At 42.9% G+C, this 22,741-nt stretch overlaps 1 protein-coding gene and 1 pseudogene across 1 annotated transcript; both read right to left on the reverse strand.

Moving 5' to 3' along the window:
- Positions 1-2,174: 2,174 nt before the first annotated feature.
- Positions 2,175-3,137, reverse strand: LOC140628314 (ras-related protein Rab-2A pseudogene; annotated as a pseudogene).
- A 1,122-nt stretch (positions 3,138-4,259) lies between these two features.
- On the reverse strand, positions 4,260-5,056 carry MPC1L (mitochondrial pyruvate carrier 1 like). Its single transcript, XM_072817585.1, has 2 exons — positions 4,931-5,056; positions 4,260-4,825 (listed from the first exon to the last, which is right to left on the reverse strand). The coding sequence occupies exon 2, from the start codon at positions 4,813-4,815 to the stop codon at positions 4,444-4,446; it is 372 nt and encodes a 123-aa protein (XP_072673686.1). The 5' UTR covers positions 4,816-4,825; positions 4,931-5,056; the 3' UTR covers positions 4,260-4,443.
- Positions 5,057-22,741: the final 17,685 nt, after the last annotated feature.

Raw genomic sequence — 22,741 nt, forward strand, 5'->3', positions numbered from 1 at the left:
TTCCATCTTGGGCTTTCTCTTGGAACACTTGGAGGGAAGCCCTGCCCTGAGCAGCCCCGTGGCCCCCATGCCAAGGAACTGAAACCTGCAAACGACTGTGTGAGTGATCTTGAAAATGGATCCACCATATCCAGGCAAGTCCAGAGACTACAGCCCCAGCAGACAGCAAAGATGCTGAGGCAGAAGCACCCAGATAAGCCATTCCCAGATTCCTGACCCTCAGAAATTGTGTGAGATAGTATTTGTTGTTTTATACTGTTTTGAGGTGATTTGTCACACGGGAATTGATAACTAGCACACAATAGTTTTCCAGGGTTTTTCTCCCCCATCTGCAGATTGTGAAATGCAGAAACTGCCTACAGAGTGAACTACTGCCTAGATGCCACAGAAGATAAAGGGGAATCTTCCAGAGTTCCCCTAATGTTGTGCCTGTCTTATCTAAGATCTGATGTCTTCAGAACCCTTCAAAGAATTATGTTCAATATCTTTGGATTTGAAAACTTTCTTTTTAAGGATTTATTTTAGAGAGAGTGAGCAGGGAGGGGCAGAGGGAGAGGGAGAGAGAAACTTCAGCAGTCTCCTCACTGAGATCAGAGCTGACAGGAACTCCATCTCAAGACCCTGAAATCACGACCTGAAATGAAACCAAGAGTCAGATCCACTGTGCCACCCAGGGGCCCCTCTCTGCATTTGAAATTTTTTTTTTATACATAGGATTTTATTTTGCACTGCTGTAACAATTTTATTATAGACCAAGGGAGAGAAAAAAAAAGGATAAAACCATCACACTGAGTAAATTACTAAAGCTTTTCTACTTTTTTTTAAAGATTTATTTATTCATAAGAGACACAGAGAGAGAGGCAGAGACACAGGCAGAGCGAGAAGCAGGCTCCATGCAGGGAGCCCGACGTGGGACTCGATCCTGGGACTCCAGGATCACACCTTAAGCCAAAGGCAGACGCTCAACTGCTGAGCCACCCAGGCGTCCCCTTTTTTTTTTTTTTTTTGCTTTTCTACTTTTGACAAGATTTTCCATCTGGTAGATTTATTGTCATATCCCCTTCAAAACAGAGAAGATACTTACCATATTTTAAAGATTATAGGTTGCCCAAAAAAATAAAGATTATAGGTTGCCACTGAAAGAAAAAGTTTACACAGTTACTGTACACCAAGGTTGAAGAACTGTCCTGCATGGAAAATATACTTAGAAATCATGTGAATAAAAGCCAAAGAAAACATTATTGTGTTAAGGAAAGATTAAAGTCCTCATAATGTACCATCTAAATATGGACATTCATTCTTCTTGGAGTCTCTTAGGTGTAGGGAGTTCTTCTGCCCATTTCACTCATTATACTGTGTCTCTACCCAACAATATTCATTAAAGCAAACAGATCCTTTTCTGAGAGGTCTTTTTTTTTTTTTTTCTGAGGAGGTCTTAAAGAAATTGTGGAGGGATCCCTGGGTGGCGCAGCGGTTTGGCGCCTGCCTTTGGCTCAGGGCACGATCCTGGAGACCCAGGATCGAATCCCACGTCAGGCTCCCGGTGCATGGAGCCTGCTTCTCCCTCTGCCTATGTCTCTGCCTCTTCTCTCTCTCTGTGTGACTATCATAAATAAATTTAAAAAAAAAATAAATTGTGGACACATAAGCAAACTTTTGGCATTAAAACAAGTTAACACATACATAGCCTTTAGTAATGTATATTAAGCATATTTTCTTGGACTAGTGACAAGAGAAGATGAACATCTTGTTAACAATGTCAAAAATTTTAAAATTCAGTGTCCAAGCAATTCCTAACAATGTTTCTGTAGCTTTAAGCTCTAAACAGTATAGAATTTATGCAACTGCTTTAAAGAATTCAAGCTTGGTTACACCCAAGCAGGTTAAACTGTATATATGGAAAGTAAATTATAAGTAGAGAATTAAAAGAGGCCTTCCTGTTTTCTTATAGCCTTGAAAATTGACAAACTCTTTGAGGACAGTTCTAGAATATTAAACATTAGGTCACCACAGATGTTGGGAAACTTAACCATACAAGCAGATTTAAAATACTCAAGATGACTTTGTAGTGTTTAGTACAGTTCAGTTCCTAGGTAAGGCGCGAGACAATATTTAATCACATCAATTGACCTAGAAAACAAATGCAAATAGATATGAATACAATCTCCAAAATCTTTTTAAGTGAACATTAACCATTTATTCAAAGTTATACAACAATTCGAAGGATTAAAGCCTTGTGACATAAAGCCATTTCGAATAGTTTCAGGTCTCAGCTGAGCAAGGGAGAGTGAGAGGAAGTGAGAAGCCGAATTTGGGCAGCGAGACAGTAAAAAGGGTGGACTCAACAGCAGCCTCCCCCGCCCTGCTGTCCTCCGTGATGGCCTACATGTATGGCATTAGTAGCAGCAGCGTGCTGAAGGCCAATTTTAACACCATTTGCCTCGTTGTTAATGTCAAGGACTCCTTCTTGGATTTTCTCATAGATTTCTTTTGCTGTATTAATAAATGCCTCTTCTACATTGGAGGCAGTCTTAGCAGAAGTTTCCATGAAGATAAGTCCATGTTCTCGTGCAAAAGCTTCCCCTTCCTCTTTGTTTACTTCCCTTCTAGATTCTAAATCACTTTTATTGCCAATAAGCATAATGACCATGTTGGAATTGGAATAATGGCGGGCATCTTCCAACCAGGTTGTCAAGTGGTTGAATGTATCTCTCCTTGTGATATCATACACTAGTAACGCCCCTGCCGCGCCTCTGTAATATGACCTCGTGATGGAACGAAAGGACTCTTGCCCTGCCGTATCCCATATCTGAAGTTTTATCCGTTTCCCATCGATAGTTATCATTCGAGCGCCAAACTCTACACCGATAGTCAGGTCATGCACTGGCTGAAACCTCTTGTCCGTAAACTGCAGCAATAAGCATGATTTACCAACACCCGTGTCGCCGATGATGATGTACTTGAAGAGATAGGCGTAGGCCATGGCGTTCGGTGTCTGGGCACACGGCTCCTCCTCCGGCCCCTGCTCCTCCTCCTTCTCCGAGCCCCTCACCCTGGCGCCGCTCTCTGCCTGGAAACACCAGGCCCCGCCCACCGCAGCCGTCGCGGTCAGCCGCCGGGAGTCAGGGGCCGACCGAGCTCAGTCGAACAATCTGCATTTGAAATCTTTAACAAAAGTAGAGTTTAAGTGCTCTTCCCCCCGTACACCACTCTGGAACTTCCCACATCCTCCAGAGGCAGGAGATCTGAGGTCATACCCTACAGTGTAGCCTCTGTGGCAGGAACAATGGCCTTACACCCACAGCCCCGCCCTTCTCTTTCCCCACCTCATTCAACCTGACTTAAGTCCTTAGCACCCACAGGATAACCAGGGGGACACTGTGGCCTAAAACTGTTGACCACTGACCCTCACCCCCAACCCTAACTAGCTTTCAACACAGGGTCATAGGCTTACCCGTTTTACGGACTGCCATTTCCTCCTTTTTTAGGCATGAAGAAGAAAGGCAGCGATGGTGATTTCGTCGTTTTAATTTTCTATTTACCTAGAATTCAGAGTTCGGGGCAACTGACTTCAGAGTTGTTTATCCTGTTTCCATGGTAATTATAATCGCTCTCCAATCACCAAGAGATTCTAGGTTCTCTTAAAAAGTACTTTTGAGGGCAGCCCGGGTGGCTCAACAGTTTAGCGCCTCCTTCAGCCCAGGGGGTGATCTCGGAAACCTGGGATGGAGTCCCGTGATCCTGGAAACCTGGGATCGAGTCCCACGTGGGGCTCCCTCCATGGAGCCTGCTTCTCCCTCTGCCCCTCTGTGTCTCTCATAAATAAATAAAAATTGTTTTTAAAAAGTACTTTTGAAAAGTCTAACCTGTATTTCACTGAATTCGTTTAAACCCCTCCGAGGTAGTTCCCTCAGTAGAAATAGCTCCCGACTTATTTTTCCCGTAAAGAGATTAATGTCTATACCAAGTTTTCAAAATCATGTATAACACTAAGCACCATTATTTGGTCTGGAGGCCCGAAACAAGTAAAGAAACAAGTAACGAAACGCGATCTCAGGGGCATTTTCATTCAGTTTTCCTCCCCTGTAAAAACTAACCCTCGAGGTGCCGGTCCCGTGAAGAGGAAAACCAGCCAATCTACCCTCACCTAAATAAGTTTCTTTCCAGGTGACGAAATAAACAACACTCTACACCTTCAGTTCTGTGCTATTTTCTATTTCTTAATAAGCAAACTGCAGGTTTAAATCAGAGTCGCACTGTTTCTTTGTTTTTGTTTTTTATTAGACTCAAAACCAAACTTCATTGGTCTTTTCTTCAGGGAGGACAATAGGTCAGGGCTTGCAAGCTGCCGAGATTTGATAGGGCCTTCTCAGCCAGATTTCGGGGACCACAGGTTGGGGCTGGCGGCGGGCTGTCTAGCAGAAGTCATCATCCTCAAAGTTGCTAACAGCCATAGGGTCGCTGGGTGAGACCGGCGGTGGCGGCAGCAGAGTCCCCGCCGTACTGGTGAATTAGGTAGCGGCTCACCTGCACACTCTGCACCACCACGTTGGTGCTATGGCACGCCAGCAGCAGCAAGTTTCGAGGCTGTACACGGTAGGCGAAACGCATGAATGCCATTGAGTAGAAGATGAGTGCTGTCGTCATAGGGCCACTGATTATGGTAGGCGATGCGTTCATGTCCTTAATGGCGGCCAGCGGTAGGCCCCAGTTGGCCAGGGGACCCCAGAAGTGCGTGCTGGTCACGTAGTCCCGGAACTCCTTGGTCTTCATATAGTCTCTCGCCCTCTGCCACAGTCCCGCCACCATCGCCATGATCGCTCAGCTGTGGGAGTGACAACAAAATAACAGGCAGCCTATGATGACGTGGGACGCCGGGCCTACCCCGCGCAGCGTGGGCCCACCGGCCCTTGGCTTCCCGCCTTCGCACCTTCGCGTGGCTGCCATAAAGCGCTCCACACAGCGTGTGCTGCTGTCGTTGCGTGCCTGTGGGCGCAGGAGGCGTAAGCACTCCCCCACGCCTTCGCGTGACTGCCGTAAAGTGCATCGGACAGGCACGTACTGCTGTCAGGTGAGCCTCTGGGCGAGAGGCACGGCCTCGCCGTCACGCTTGAGTAGGGCTGCGGTAGAGGGTGCAGAGCCTGAGTGCTCTCCTGTGTGCGCGTACGTCTGTTTCTCTAGCAAAAGTGAAGCCACATCCTCGTCTTTCACTCGCCGTTGTGCTGAGACCACGGTAAGACTCTCAGGGCCCCATGCACCACCAGGGAGGTGAGTGTCCAGCTATGTGTTTCTCCTTAACTAGCCAAAGGGAAATTTGCTTGTTTTGCCCAGTCTGTGGACTGTGTTGATAGGAAATCCTACAACCAGGTCCACAAAGTTAGTCCTTATACAGTTTTCCTGAGTGTTGCAGATATAGTGACACTTCACCCCTAAATATTTCCGTATCTGACTCTTAGTAAGGACATTCTCCTCCTTAACCACAGTACAGTAATCCACTCAGATACTTAACATTAGGTACACTACTATTTAATATGTAGTGCATACTTAAGTTTTATAGTTTCATAGCTGTTTTTTTTTTTCTTTCTTGTTGGAAAGGGGAGATCCAATCAAGATTCACATTTAGTTACCTCTTTTCGATTGACTCCCTTAACCTAGAGGAGCTCCTTCCCCCTTTTTTTGTCTTTCATGACACTGACATTTTTAAAGAATATAAGTCAATGTTTTTTCACAATATCCTTAATTTGGATTTATGTGTTTTCTCACAATTAGTTTATTTTTTAAATATTTATTTATTTATGATAGACATAGAGAGTATTTTTTAAATATTTATTTATTTATGATAGACATAGAGAGAGAGAGAGGCAGAGACACAGGAGGAGGGAGAAGCAGGCTCCACGCCAGGAGCCCGACGCGGGACTCGATCCCGGGACTACAGGATCGCACCCCGGGCCAAAGGCAGGCTCCAAACCACTGAGCCACCCAGGGATTCCCTCATAATTAGATTTAGATTAAACACTTCAGGGCAAGAACACTACACATGTGATGGTCTGTCCTTAGTGCATCACAGTGGAAGAAGGCACATGATGTCACTGTTACAATATCATTGGTGATATTAAGTTTGATTATTTGTTTTGTTTTTATTTTTGTCTTTTAAGTTTGATTATTTGGTTAAGGCTTTGTCTACCACGTTTCTCCCCCTCTGTAATCAACAAAAAATCCAAGAGGAGTTCTACTCCAACAGTCTTTCACCTAACAGTTAATATCCATTGATGAAAATTCTTTAAGATTTTATTTATGTATTTGAAATGCAGAGCACCAGTGGAGTAAGGGGCAGAGGGAGAAGCAGGCTCCCTGCTTGATCCCAGGATCCCGAGATCATGACCTGAGCCAAAGGCAGATGCTTAACCAACTGAGCCTCCCAGATAACCCCCATTGATGAAAATTCTTAATGACAAACTGATGGTTATTTTCCAAGTGTTTCCTATTGAAAATAATACCTGTTGAAAAGTAATTAAATATACATTGAGGTACTAATACTTTAGTGACTTATAAACAAGGCCATGGTATCTTTAAAAATTAATACATTCATTATCTTTTGTTTATTTACATCCCAAATATTTTGTAAATGTAGCTTAAAATATATAGTTTAGCCATTGCTCAAAAGGAAGCAGCATAAGTTTTAGATAACCTTTTTAAAATGCTGGGCTTCCAAATATGGAGGGCTAATATACTAGAGTAAATTAGTTCAGTATAAGTTTGAATTAATAAATCAGCAACCATGAATTGAATGACATTTTAGGGCTACATCATCAGATGTTTCATTGTCCTAAAAATGTAAATTACCACTCCTTGTCTGCAAAAATCTTTCAGTAGATCATCTACTTAGGTTGTTACTTCATTTTGATTACCTGTTGCTGTGTAATAAATCACCCCAGAACTTAGTAGTAGCTTACAACAACAGTCCTTTATTTTACCCATGAATTTGCAATTTGAGTGGGACTCAATAAGCTGTCCTTACCACCAACTGGGGCAGCTCAGTTTGGGACTGGAAGACCCACTTTCAAAATGGCTCACTAACATGGCTGGCAAGTTAATACTGGTTGTTGGCTGGTTGCTCAGCTGGTCTGTTCCTTTCCTCAAGCTGCTTGTACTTCCTCAGAGTATGGTGGCCACGCTCCAAAAATAACATAACGGGAGAATCAAATAGGAGCTATGTGGTAGGCACAATTTTACCCCCAGTGACCCTTGCCCCCTGAGTTGGGTGAGACCTACGAATATGATTAGATTTAACTCTCACGATTGTGTGACAAAAGGGATTTTGCAGGTGTAAGTAAGTTCCCAAATTAGTTGACCTTAAGATAGGGAGATTCTATATGTGGGCCTGATCTAATCACTGAAGTCGTTTAAATCTGGGTCCATTCTAAAAGCCAGAAACAGAGGATGTCAGAGATTTGAAGTGTTCAAGGGATTTGATGTGAGGGAGATTATTTACAGTTGGCTTTGAGGGTGGAGTTGGACATGTTAGCAAGGAATTTTGGGGGAACTTTTAGGAGCTGAGCGCAGCTTCTGCTGATAGCCAGCAAGGAGAGGCAGACCTCAAGTCCTGCTGTCACAAAGAACTGCATTCTGCCAACAACGTGAATAAGCTTGGAAGTGGATTTTCCCCTAGATGCCCCCAGGCAACTCAGTCCAGCCAACACCTTCAATTCAACCTGGTGACTCCCAGAGCAGAGAAACCACCCATGCTGTGCCTAGAATTCTGACCTATGGACTGAGCTAACAATAGCAGATACTGTTTTAAGTCACTGAGTATGTGGTCATCTGTTGTGTCACAATAGGAAAACGGTATCAGCTAGATTGGCTTTTGTGATCTAGCCTCAGAAGTCACATAACATCACTTTCTCCAATCACAAGCCCACTCAAAGTCAATGAGAGGACACAGACCCATCTCTTAAAGGCAGGAGTGTCAGAGTCACACTTTAAGAAAAGCATATGGGATGGGAAATAGCGTGGCCCCTTTGGAAAATAACAGTTTACCATATTACTTAACTTGAAATCACATAGTTCTGGACCATTGGAGTTGAAAGGATCTCACGGGTTATCTGTAAAATGGGGGTAGTGGTCCCTACCTCACAGCACTATTGTGAGATTTCAGTGTATTAATCTTTGTTTGGTGCTTAGTCTAGGGCCTGGCATATAATATGTGCTCAGTACATTTCTATTATCATTGTCATCCACTCCAACCCCTCATTTTATAAATAAGGCATGAAGCCTTTAAGACATCATGTTATTTGCCATGATGACATAGTGAATTTGCAGTACACCAGTATTAAGATTTCCTATTTCTCACATCAGTCCTCTACACAAATCATTTTAACATCTGATGTGTTTCTGTCTTTCCACCTATGTTGTAAGTTCCCTCAGACCAGGGAAAATATCACCAAAGGAAACATTCCTTCTCCCCAGGAGCCTCTTTTAATGTGCCGACTGGACCTGGTCCAAATTGAACAAGACAAGGTCTACCTTTCAGTAGGGATTTTACAGCCAGAGAAATGGAGGTACAGACAATGTGTGACTTTCCTGGTTGGTTCCAGGCCAGTAGATGCTGGCTGAATACAGTCTTTGTATAAGGTTTGTGCCTGGTAGATATTTGTTGGTATTTAGAGTTGCAATAAATGGCCCCAGAGGAAGGTAAGGCATGGTCATAGAGCTTGGCCAGCACATGAAGAGAAACTGGAGTGGGTATACGGGGCTAGGAATGAGCAAAGCTATAAGAATCCAACTTGCCTGAAACAAAGATAGTGACAAAAGAATTTTAGGCTTAGAGAACATAAGTAATATTACTTCACCCAAGTTTGGCTGCCTGCTGCCTGGAAGGCTAGTACTCAAGAGATGAATGTTGATTAGAAAGGAATATGAGCTCTATTCAGGTGGCTGGCCACCCGGGGAGAAGGTAGACTCTTGTCCAAAAGCCGACTTTGGGGGCACCTGAGTGGGTCATTGGTTGAGCATCTGCCTTTGGCTTAGGTCATGATCCTGGGGTCCTGGGCTCAAGTCCTACATTGAACTCCGTGCATGGAGCCTCTCCCTCTGCCTATGTCTCTGTCTCTCTCTGTGTGTCTCTCATGAATAAATAAATTCTTTAAAAAAAAAAACGAACAACCCGACTCTGAGGTTTCTGCCTGGCCCAGAGATTTTTAAAGGGGTTTATTTTTTTTTTCTTCTTTTTTTTTTAAATTTATTTTTTATTGGTGTTCAATTTACTAACATACAGAATAACCCCCAGTGCCCATCACCCATTCACTCCCACCCCCCGCCCTCCTCCCCTTCTACCACCCCTAGTTCGTTTCCCAGAGTTAGCAGTCTTTACGTTCTGTCTCCCTTTCTGATATTTCCCACACATTTCTTCTCCCTTCCCTTATATTCCCTTTCACTATTATTTATATTCCCCAAATGAATGAGAACATATGTTTGTCCTTCTCCGACTGACTTACTTCACTCAGCATAATACCCTCCAGTTCCATCTACGTTGAAGCAAATGGTGGGTATTTGTCATTTCTAATAGCTGAGTACTATTCCATTGTATACATAAACCACATCTTCTTTATCCATTCATCTTTCGTTGGACACCGAGGCTCCTTCCACAGTTTGGCTATCGTGGCCATTGCTGCTATACCGGTGAGAATGGGGCAAATTAACAAGGCAGGAAACAACAAATGTTGGAGGGGATGCGGAGAAAAGGGAACCCTCTTACACTGTTGGTGGGAATGTGAACTGGTGCAGCCACTCTGGAAAACTGTGTGGAGGTTCCTCAAAGAGTTAAAGGGGTTTAATCAATTAAAGGAGTGCAATGGTCTGTGACCTTTCTTGATTACGTGCAGACTGCATGATGCCAACTACAGTTATCTCAGTGCACGGAGGTTGTGCAAGAAATTCTAGAAGTTCCTTGGAGCCCCAGGGGATGAGGGAGGAAGGGGTTGTGCAAGAAGGTCTGGTTCTTTGGTACTTAGGGGGTTGCACAAGAATATTCTGTTCTTTCTGCAAAGGAGGGCAGGGTCTACAGATGCACAGAGGGAGGTCAGTAAAGTCATTTACGTGACCGTAAAAAGAGAAAAACATTTTGCTAAAAGATAAAAGATGTTTTAGCTAATTAGAAAGCTGAGGCAGCCTCAAACGGACTTGCTAGCCTCTGTGGCCTGGGAAAGTTCTGCTCCTTCATTCCCCAAGTCCAGTGGTCTGCAAATCTCAAAGTACATTAGTTCTGTGACAGATCAAAGGCCTCAGGGATCCCTGGGTGGCGCAGCAGTTTGGCGCCTGCCTTTGGCCCAGGGCACGATCCTGGAGACCCGGGATCGAATCCCACGTTGGGCTCCCGGTGCATGGAGCCTGCTTCTCCCTCTGCCTATGTCTCTGCCTCTCTCTCTCTCTCTGTATGACTATCATAAAAAAAAAAAAAAAAAATCAAAGGCCTCAGGTCAGCAAGCCAGGAGCGTGTTAACCTGAAGCAAGTCAGCCCAGCTGGGTGCTCTGACGGTAATGCTGGCCAGTGACTACCCTTCCCCATGGGTAAATTAGCCTTGCTGCGAATTTCACTGGGCTTTAATGCAGGAGACTAAAGAGCTAAAGGTTTATCGTTATTTTACTTTATTTTTTATTATTTTTTAAGATTTTATTTATTTATTCATGAGAGACACAGAGAGAGAGAGGTAGAGACATAGGCAGAGAGAGAAGCAGGCTTCCTCTGAGCAGCCCCACACAGTACTCGACCCCAGGACCCTGACGTTAACAACTCTAGCCCGACATGACCCTTCAGTGAGCTCCAGTGCAGTGGACCACAGTAGAGCACATCTTTTTATTTTAACTGTTCTTCTGAACTTTTTATTAAAAATTTTTTTAAAAGATTTTATTCATTCATGATAGACATAGAGAGAGAGAGGCAGAGACACAGGCAGAGGGAGAAGCAGGCTCCATGCCAGGAGCCCGATGCGGGACTCGATCCCGGGACTCCAGGATCATGCCCTGGGCCAAAGGCAGGCGCCAAACCACTGAGCCACCCAGGGATCCCCTTTAAAATTTTTTTTAAAAAAGATTTTATTAATTTGAGAGAGAGCATGCACAAGGAGGGGGAAGGGCAGAGGGAGAGGGAGAAGCAGGCTCCCTCATGACCTGAGCCAAAGGCAAGACGTTTCACCAACTGAGCCATCCAGGTGCCCCTGAACTTATTTTGAAATAATTTCAAGCTCATATAAAAGTTAAAACAATTTAAAGTATGTATAACATTGGCTCAGCGTGTGATTCCAGGACCTTGGGATTGAGTCTTGCATCAGGTTTCCTGCAGGGAGCCTGCTTCTCCCTCTGCCTATGTCTCTCTCTGCCTTTCTCTCTGTGTCTCTCATGAATAAATAAATCTTAAAAATAAAGCAAGTATAACAAAGCAAGAAGTGCCAAAAGAACACCCACATATCCTTCGCTGAGATTTACCCAACTCTCAACATTGTGCAACATCCCCTGTAAAGTTCTCTCTCCCTCGAAGGGTATTTCTTAAGAACATCAGAGTGCATTTCCTAAGCATACGGAGGCTTGTGGCTTTCTTTTACATTACCACAGGATACCCAGAATCAAGACATTTCACAGTATAATACCATAATCTGTAGTTCTACTTCACATTTTGTTTCTTGTCCCAATAATGGCTTGTATCACCATTTTGTTTTCCTAGTCCCAGATCCAGACCAGGATGACACACTGCATCTAATTGTGATGTCTCTTTCATCTCCTTCCATCTGGAACCCTTCTGCCTTCCTCTGCCCTTCTTTGGTGTTCACAACCTTGAAATTTTAGAATAGTACAGGCCAGCTGTTGGATAGAATGTCTCTCAATTTGGGTTCATTTGATGTTCCTTCATGACTGTCTTCAGGGTGTTCGTTTTGGACAGGAACCCCATGAGAGCATTGTGTCCCTCACTGCATTAGTCCCATTAGGAGGCACATGATGTCTGTGTGTCTGCTTATTAGTGATAGTAAGGCAGTATTTTCCAGGATTCTCCACCATAAAGTCTGTGTTTTCCCCTTTGTAAAAAGTAGTTTATGGGGAGATACTTTGAGATGATGTAAATATCTATTTTCTCATCAGATATTTAACCTACTAATTTTAGCATTCATTGCTGATTCTTGCCTGAATTGTTACTCTAATGATGGTGACATTCTAGTTTGTATTTTTTTTTAATTTTTATTTCTTAAAAAGATTTTATTTATTTGAGAGGGAGCTAGTGAGAAAGCACAAACTGGGGGAGGGGCAGAGGGAGAAGCAGACTCACCGCTGAGCAGGGATCCTGACTGTGGAGCTGGGTCCCAGCACCCTGGGATCATGACCTGAGTCGAAGGTAGATGCTTAATGACTAAGGTACCCAGGTGACCCTATTTTTTATTTAAAATTTTTTTTAAAAAAGTATTTTATTTATTTATTCATGACAGAGAGAGAGAGAGAGAGGCAGAGACACAGGCAGAGGAGAAGCAGGCTCCACACAAAGAGCCCGATATGGGACTCGATCCTGGGACTCTGGAGGCAGACGCTCAACCGCTGAGCCACCCAGGCGTCCCTATTTTCTTATTTTTAAAGATTTATTTATTTATTTAAAAGACAGTATGTGGGCATGCAAGCGTGGGTGGTGGTGGTGGGAAGGCAGAGGGAGAGAGAATCCTGAAGCCAACTCCCCGCTGAGCATGGAGCCCAACCTGGGGGCTCGATCCTAGGATCTAGAGATCATGACCTGCGCCAAAACCAAGAGTCTGATGCTTAACCGACTGAGCCACCTAGGCGCCCCAGCAACACTATGTATTTCATTAAAGTTGCCCTGGAATGCTAGCCAACACTTCCAAAACCTATGACTATTCATGAATTACAGCTGTGAAAACTGAACATTTAAGACTTGGGTGTTTTATGGAACAGAAATTTTTTTTTTTTCTTTGCCACATCTATACTGATCTCCTTGGAATATTTGCTCTTAAATTCTACCAAAGGGAATAAATAGCAGAGTGCCTCAAGAAAAGCTGGATGAATAAAACAATAAGCAGATATATTGGCTCTGCTATTTTCAGTAAATGCTGAAAATAATTTTAGAGTTGTCTGTGGGCCTGATTCTAATCTTTTGCCTTTATGTATGCTCTTTTTTGTCCTGAGGACACAGCAGCTAAAGGATAGGTTGGGGGGATTTTTCAGTGGCTATGAGAAAGTCAGTTAAGTGTGTTGTAGCTCACGTTCTCTAGCTATAAAGTGGGTTGTTGCCTGGCCTGGGTCCCTGGGTGTGATCAAGTGGCAGGAGGGGGTAGGTTGGGTCCAGCCCCCACCAAACAGTTGCTTTTGTTGGATTTCTGCCTTCTTCACACGTCCTCTGACCAGGTCCATGGCAAATGGACCAGGAATAAACTGGGAAATGGAGCAAGAGGCTGCAAAGCCTCCCTCCACCTGCTTCTTTTGCCAGGGCCTCATTGGAGGGTCTGCCATTGGAAATAGCTCAGTGCTACCTTCTCATACTTCTTTGCCCCAGAAATGAAGACCCCCCCTTTTTTTTAAACCTTTGAGTGAGTGGATCATCCAGTATTTTTTTTAATTTATTTTTTATTGGTGTTCAATTTGCCAACATACAGAATAACACCCAGTGCTCATCCCATCAAGTGTCCCCCTTAGTGCTCATCACCCAGTCACCCCCACCTCCCGCCCACCTTCCTTTCTACCACCCTTAGTTCATTTCCCAGAGTTAGGAGTCTCTCATGTTCTGTCTCCCTTTCTGATATTTCCCACTCATTTTTTCTCCTTTCCCCTTTATTCCCTTTCACTATTTTTTATATTCCCCAAATGAATGAGACCATATAATGCTTGTCCTTCTCTGGAAGGACTTATTTATTTTTTTTGGCATAGCACAAACACATTTATTTACTAACCAAAGGAATGATCCTAATTAAATCAACACTTTGAAATAGTTGCATGTAAAATGTTTGTGGTAAAGGTAATTGAACACAGTAATGAAAAAAAAAAGCAGTATGGAGATTTGCTCATTGAACTGAGCTTGTTCATCCTCACAGCTAATTCCTGTCCAGAATGATGATGGAATTTTTACTCTACTTTTTCATAGATCCGCGTACAGGTGACATTGTTCATGACGCATTCCACCACCAATTTCCCATCTTCCAACTTTCTTGTTATTGTGCTTTCCTTCTCATCCCATTCCTGATGTTGAACCAATGCGCCGTCTGTGAAGTTGCAGACAGTCTGAGTTTTTCTGCCATCAGCTGTAGTTTCTTCAAACTTCTCTCCCAGATTACACGAAAACTGTGTTGTTTTCAAAGTGCTCTCAGTTTTTATGGTGAGGTTTTTGTCGTCAGAAGAGATGATACAATCTGGTTTGGCCACTGCACCCACTTTTCGCAGAGCCATTCCCACTCCTACTTCCTTCATGTATTCACTTCCATCCACTTCGAAGCAAATGGTGGGTATTTGTCGTTTCTAATGGCTGAGTAATATTCCATTGTATACATAGACCACAGCTTCTTTATCCATTCATCCAGTATTTTAAGTTCTACAAAAATAGGCACATGGGTGGCTGGGTCAGTTGAGCGTCTGCTTTCAGCTCAGGTTGTAATCTCAGGGTCCCAAGATCCAGCCCCATGTTGGGCTTCCTGCTCAGTGGGGAGTCTGCTCCTCCCTCTCCCTCGGCATTCCCTCCCCTCTGTTGTGCTCTCTCTCTCTTTCAAATAAATAAAATCTAAAAAAAAAATTAAAATATAAGTAAATTCTACAAAAACATAAAACTTTGAATTTTGAAAACTTTGGCAAGTATTTCACATTGACCAAAAAGTTATAAGAATACAGAAAACCCTTGTCCCTTTACTCAGAATGATTCACCAATGGCGGGGTTCCATCAGGGAGGCAGGGCCACTATGAGTGAGTAGGGATTTATTAGAGGGAGTCGATGGAACAGAGCCATGGAAGGAGCTGGGGACGTGATGGTGTCGGAGGTGGGGCCTTGAGGGCAAGAAATCACCAACCAGCCATCGTGAGGAGCCAGTCCTGTTGAACTGCCAAAGTAGGGCGTAGAGTGCTGGAAGGGAGTCTGGCAGACAGGCCCAGGGTGGGGTGGGGGTCGGGGCCTCTTGCCTCTGAGGTGTTGCAGCCAAGAGTCTGGTGACAGGCCCGGGCATTGGGGCACTGTTTGCTCAGTAAGACCCGAAGAACTTACTAACTTTGCTCAGTAAGTTAGGAAGAAGAGCTGGCCTCAACAAACAAGCTGGAATCTGCCAACACATCTGTGTCTTCCACTGCGTTTGATCCTGAATGCCTTCAGAGAGTCCTTTTTTGACTTCCGTATGCCACATCTCTTATGTGGAACCATATGAGGAAGGGGATTCTGGGAATCAGAGCTCTGGCTCAGCCAGGCTGACACAGTACAGACCACCCCAACCAATTTAAAACTTTCCCATGTTTGTCTTATCATTTTCTTTGTAGGTGTGTGTGTGTGTGTGTGTACACGTGTGTCCCTATATGTGTTGTGTATATACTACATATGTATGTCCAAAGGGTACATTACTACATATTTTCTCTGAAGCATTTGAGAGAAGAACAAAGAGCTTTTCTCACATAACCACAGTAATCACTGATATAATATTGTGTACAGTACTTTATGCAGTTTCAGGCCCTCTTTCAGTTTTGTCACCTGTCCCAGTGATGTCCTTTATAGCATCCTTTCCTTCAGTACAGGATCCACCCCAGTATGCAGGGCATTTCATCTGGAACAGTTCCCCAGCCTTTCTTTACTTGTTATGACCTGCATGTTTTTGGCTTTTTAAAAAGATTTTATTTATTCGTGACAGAGAGAGAGAGAGAGGCAGAGACACAGGCAGAGGGAGAAGCAGGCTCCCTGCGGGAAGCCCGATGCGGGACTTGATCCCAGGACCCTGGGATTATGCCCTGATCTGAAGGCAAACACTCAACTGCTGAGCTACCCAGGCATCCTGACCTGCATGTTTTTGAAGAGCCACAGGCCACAGTTAGTTTACAGCATTGTTCCTCAGTTGGGGCCTGCCTGATGTTTCCTCACAGATTGAGGTTACACTTTCTCAGCCAAAATACTGTCTGTGATCTGTGTCCTCCTCAGAGACCACACCCAAAAGCACGTGTCTGTCTGCCCCTTGCTGTAGTGGACATTTGGGTCACCTAGTCAGAACACTGTCCAGTTTCTCCACTGTAGGGTTATAGCTTTGCCCCTTGCGGCTCATAAATGGTCAGTAGATAGATGCTTTAAAACAGTATAAATAGCCTGCTCCTGATCAGACTTTTGCTCCCATAGATTTAGCATCCCTGGATGATTCTCGTCCAAATCAATATTTACTACGATGGATACAAGGGGAGGATTTTCCAGTTCTACCAGTCCTTCCATGTACATGTCAGCATTACTGTACAGAAGAATCTCCTGCTTCCTCCATTTATATACTTACCTATTTATTAATAATACGGTCTTGTGAATTCCTGTTTTATTCACTGGGTTAGAATCCTTTACTGTCGTCTTAAGTTTGATGCTCCAATTGGTCCATATTTGGACAGTGGGAGCCCTTTGAAGCTATCTCCTCTGACCCCAACATTGAACTACACAAAAAGATACACCCTCCAAAGGCTGTTCCCTCCCAGTTTATTCCATGCTGTTCTCTCTCTCTCTCTCTCTCTCTCTCTCTCTCTCTCATACACACACACAGACACACACAGGTAACTAACATCATTATTTTCTGGTTCATCTTTCCTGTGTTTCCTTTTGCAAAAAATATGGAGATACATGCATATTCACTTATTTCCCCCTTTTTAAAAATATTTTGTTTATTTGAGAGAGAGCATGGGAGAGAGAGAGCTTGAGCCGGGGGAGGAGCAGAGGGAATGGGAGAAGCAGGCTCCCTGCCGAGCATGGAGCCCAACATGGGGCTCGATCCCAGAACCCCAAGATCATGACCCGAGCTGAAGGGAGATGCTTAACCAACTGAGTCACCCAGGTGCCCCTATTTCCCCTTTATTATACAAATGAGAACAGACTGTTTATATTTTTTTTCACTTTACAATATATCTTAGAAACCATTCCCTATCACCTCATAGAGGTGATACACCTTTTTTTGTTTGTTTACAGCTACACAGTACTCCATTGTGTGGCCATGTTATAGTTTCTTTGGCCAGTATCCTTCATTTAGACATTTAGGTAGTTTCTACTACTTTGCAAATATGAATAATCATAAGTATCCTTGCACATGTGTATTTTATTGTTATAGGTGTATTTTAAGAGTAAGGCCTTAGAGGGGCACCTGGCTGCCTCAGGAGAGCATGTGGCTCTTGATCTCAGGGTTGTGAGTTCAAGCCCCATATTGGGTGTAGGTTACATACATGCATACATAAACAAACTTAAAAAAATTAAAAAAAAGAGGAAGGCCCTAGAAATGTTATTGCTGGGTCAGAGAGTAAATACAAATTTAATTTTATTAGATATTAACAAATTTGCTTTCCATTTTGCATTTTACAATGTTGAGGAGTGTCTGTTCTTCCACAGCCTTGTCAAGCTTTAGAATGTTTGCTGATGTGACAGTTGAGAAATGGTATCTTATGGTAGTTTTTTTTTTTTAACAGTTATATTGAGGTGTAATTCACATACCGTACAATTCATCCATTTAGGGTGCGCAATTCAGTGGTTCTTAGTATAGTCACACAGCTGTACCTCTGTCATCACAATGGGTTCTAGAACATTTTCACCAACCCAAAAAGAAACCCTGTATCCATTAGTAGTCACCCTTCTTTCTTCCGTCCTGGAAGCCCCTGGCAATCTCTAAACTACTTTCTGACTCCAAGGAGTTGCCTGTTCTGGAGATTTTGTATACATGGAAGTAACAGGGTGACTTTTGTGTCTGACTTCTTTCACTTACAATGTTGTTTTCCAGGTTTATCCATGTTGTGGCATGTAGTAATATTCTATTCCTTATTACAGCGGAATACTATTCCACTGTGTGCATAGACCATACTTTGTTTATCCATGCATCCATGGATGGACATTTGAGTTGTTTCCTCCTTGGACTATTGTGAATAATGCCACTCTGAACATTTGTGTACAAGTTTATGTGTGGATGTCTCTTGGATATCTCTTGGTTGGATACCTAGGAGTAGAATTCCTGAGTCATGGTACGCCTGGGTGGCTCAGTGGTTAAGCGTCTGCCTTTGGCTCAGGGCGTGATCCTGGAGTCCCTGGGATCGAGTCCCACATCTGTTTCCCTGCATGGAGCCTTCTTCTCCCTCTGCCTGTGTCTCTGCCTCTCTCTCTCGTGTCTCTCATGAATAAATAAATTAAACCTTTAACAACAACAAAAAGGAATTCCTGGGTCATACAGCAGCTCCGTTTAATCTTTTGAAGAATTGCTATGCTGTCTTCCAAAGAGGCTGCAATATTTTACAATCCCAACAGCAGTGTTCAAGAGTTCATCCTCGCCAACTCTTGTTATTACCTATCTTTTTTTAATAGCCTCCTAGTTGATGTTCTCAACAGTTTTATTTATGTATTTATTTTTTAAGATTTTATTTATTTATTCATGAGAGAGACATAGGCAGAAGGAGAAGCAGGCTCCCTTTGGGGAGCCCAATGCAGGACTCAATACCAGGACTCTGGGATCATGACCTGAGCCAAAGGCAGACACTCAACCACTGAGCCACCCAGGCGCCCCTCAATACAGTTTTAATTTGCACTTATTAGTGAATTTCTTTTCATATGTTTAAGAGCCATTTAATATCTTTTTTTAAAAAGATTTTATTTATTTGAGAGAGAACCTGAGCAGGAGGAGAGGGAGAGAAAGTAGACTCCTCGCTGTAAAGGGAGCCCTGTGCAGCGGGGGGGGGGGGGCGGGGGGGGGGCAATCCCAGGATCCTGAGATCATGACCTGAGCCAAAGGCAGATGCTTAACCAACTTAGCCACCCAGGTACCTGCATCTTAATATCATTTTAGGGGAATTATCTATTCATGTCTTTGGCTCATTTCTAAATAGGAATTTTGGACTTTTCTCCTCAAATTTGGAAAGCTCTTCATTATAGACATTAGTGCTTTATCTGTGATGTATATTGCCAATATTTTCTCTTTATTATTTGTATTTTCACTTCTTTATTGTGTTATTGGCAGCATTATTCATAATAGCCCCAAATTGTGAATAGACAGGCAAAATGTGGTCTATCCACACAAGGAATATTATTCAGTAATAAAAAGAACAAACTATGGACTCATGACATAAACAACCTCAAAAACATTATGCCCAGTGAAAGAAGCCAGACACAAGAGACCACGCACCACATGATGTCATTTATATAAAATGTCCAGAAAAAGCCAATCTGTTGAGACAGAGAGATTGGCACTTGTACGGGTGGAGGGGGATAGGATTAACAGTAAATGTACATGAGGGATCTTCTTGGGCTGATGGGAATGCTCTAAACTGATTTATGGTGATGTTGTACAACTTGGTCAATTCACAAAAACATCATTAAATTAAACACTTGCAATAGATATGTGATATCTAAAATATGTCTCAATAAAAATTATAAAATTCACACTTTTAGATAGCCAAATTTATCAACATTTTCCTCTATCGCATCTGGATTTTGATGCAATAGAGACAAGAGCCGTTTCCTACACTTGGGCTATAAAATAACCAACACTGTTTTCTTCTAGCACTTGTGTAGTTTCTCTCCTTAAAATTTAGATCTTTAATCCATTTGGAGTTTATTTTTGTACATGCGAGAAGATGGGGATGTAGTTTTTTTTTTCCTCAAATGGGTATCCTGTTGCCCCAATCTCATTTATTAAAAAGTCTACCTTTGCCCACCAATGGGAGATGCTGCCTTTACCATCTATTACATGTCTCTTTCTAGATCTTCTCTTCTCTTCCACTGGTTTGTCTATTAATGGGCCAGCATCGTAATGTTTTAATCATGGAGGCTTTAGGTTTTCATATCAGGTAGCAGTAGTTCAGCCCTTATAACTCTTCCTTTCCTGTGTTTTCTTAGTTTCCCATATATAAACTCTAGGATCTCCTTGTCCAGCTCCATAAATACATTTTGATTTTCGTTGGGAGAGCATTAAATTAACTTAGGGAGAGCTGACATTTTGGGGGATGTTGTCATGGGCTGCGTTTTGTCTGCCAAAAAGATATGCTGGAGTCCTAAGTCCTGGTCCCACAGAACTGACCTCATTTGGGAATAGGTTCCCTACAGATGTCGTGAGTTCAGATGAGATCATACAGGAGTTAGGGTGGGCCCTTCAGCCAGTAGAACTGTTCTTATAAGAAGGAATTCTGCCTAAGACTATAACAGGAATATTACGTGAGTTCCCAGCCTGCTGGCCCCGCTCCCACAATCACATAACTGGATTTCTTAAAACACCTCTGTGTGTGTATGTATACATGTGTGTGCATGTGTATGTAGAAACTATATTTTTTTTCATTCTCTGAAGCACACAGACTGGCATCCATGTTTTCCTATTCAAGAAGATGTATTTTCATTTTTCAAGTCTATTTCTGTGTCTTTTTAGGAGTGTTTCAAAATTGAAACTTGTTTCCTATATACGTGAGTCTGAAAGGGTAGCCAGGGTAGAGCCACTGTTCTTTGCATTTTATTTCCCTGGCTTTCTTGAAAATGCTGTTTCACTCTTGGAGTACCCTGTGTATTATGCTTGAGAATTCTGATGCCAGGCCAATTTTCTTATTCATATAAGTAAAAATTCTCTTCCATTTTTGTTGGACTCAAATTAAGTGTGTGTATGTTGGGAGTTTTCTTGCATATTTTCCATTCTGACCACTTTTTTTTTCTGACCCTTTTTACTTCTTTTTTTTTTTTAGATTTTTTAAATTTATTTATGAGAGAGAGAGAGAGAGAGAGAGGCAGAGACACAGGCAGAGGGAGAAGCAGGCTCCCTACAGGGAGCCCGACGTGGGACTCGATCCCGGGTCTCCAGGATCGCGCCCTGGGCTGAAGGCGGCACCAAACCGCTAAGCCACCCAGGCTGTCCCCCTTTTTACTTCTTTATCTGCTTTTTATTTTCTTGGATTCATCTCCATCTTTGTTCAGTATCCTTTATTAAATTTTCATTTGAATCTGTTCTCCCTTGGGTGCCTTGTAATTTTATTCATTTATGAGACGGTGACTTCAATTTCTTTCCTGAGTTCAGTCAACTCTCTTGCATTTGTACCTGTTGTTAATTTCTGTTCTTAGTTTTTACATTTCTGATTTTAGGATTTTTTAATATTGAAAAACACATTTGAGAGTATTTAATTTGGTTTGGATTTTTTGTATTAGAGTTTCCATCTGCTTCATGGTTGGCTTTTATGGGGAGAATTTTCATCAGCTGATTTTTGTTTTGTTCTTAAAGTATTTTGCACTGAGTTAGTTTAATTCTTTTCCTACTCCCAGGCCTTTTGTGCACAGAGTTGCTAGTTCAGGAGCACCTTCATCTCCCTCTGAAAGAGCAAATAAGGTTGCCACACCAGGCAGGAGTTGGGGTGGAGGGACAGGCAGGGGTTCTACTGGGGTAGTGTTTCTGTGCTATCTGTAAGGGACCAGATTTTATTATTTACATTTAATTTAAATTTAATTTAGTATCTGTGCTGCTGAAGCAAGCACCCAGGTTTTTTTTTGTTTTTGTTTTGTTTTTAAGATTTTATTTATTTATTAGAGACAGAGAGAGAAAGAGAGATACAGACAGAGGGAGAAGCAGGCTCCACGCAGGAAGCTTGATGTGGGACTTGATCCTGGGACTCCAGGATCACGCCCTGGGCTAAAGGCGGCGCTAAACCGCTATGCCACTGGGGCTGCCCAGCACCCAGTTTTTTATTTTTGAATCCATTGTGGACCAGGTTTTTTTTTTTTTTTTACATTTTTAAAAATTTAAATTCAATTTGTCAACATATAGTATAGCACCCAGTGCTCATCCCATTAAGTGCCTTCCTCATTGCCCGTCCCCCAGTTACCCCATCCTCCCACCCACCTCCCCTTCTGCAACCCTTTGTTTCCCAGAGATAGAAGTCTCTCATGGATTGTCTCCCTTTCTAATTTTTCCCACTCAGTTCCCCTCCTTTCCCCTATAATCCCTTTCACTGTTTTTTTATATTCCCTGTATGAGTGAAACCATATGATTGTCCTTCTCCAATTGACTTACTTCACTCAGCATAATATCCTCCAGTTCCATCCACATTGAAGCAAATGGTGGGTATTCGTCTCTCTGATGGCTTAGTAATATTCCATTGTATGTATATATACTACATCTTCTTTATCATTCATCGGTCGAAGGAATCATGGCTCCTTCCACAGTTTGCCTATTGTGGACATTGCTGCTATAAATATTGGGGTGCAGGTGTCCTGCCATTTCACTACATCAGTATCTTTGGGGTAAATCCCAGCAGTGCAATTGCTGGGTCGTAGGGTAGCTCTATTTTTAACTTCTTGAGGAATCGCCACACAGTTTTCCAGAGTGGCTACACCAGTTCACATTCCCACCAACAGTGCAAGAGGGTTCCCCTTTCTCTACATCCTCTCCAACATTTGTTGTTTCCTGTCATGTTAATTTTCGCCATTCTCACTGGTGTGAGGTGTTATCTCATTGTGGTTTTGATTTGTATTTCCTTGATGGCAAGTGATGCGGAGCATTTTCTCATGTGCTTGTTGGCCACGTGTGTGTCTTCTTTGGAGAAG

Source organism: Canis lupus, chromosome X (assembly GCF_048164855.1).
Source record: "Canis lupus baileyi chromosome X, mCanLup2.hap1, whole genome shotgun sequence".
Classification (NCBI taxonomy): Eukaryota; Metazoa; Chordata; class Mammalia; order Carnivora; family Canidae; genus Canis; species Canis lupus.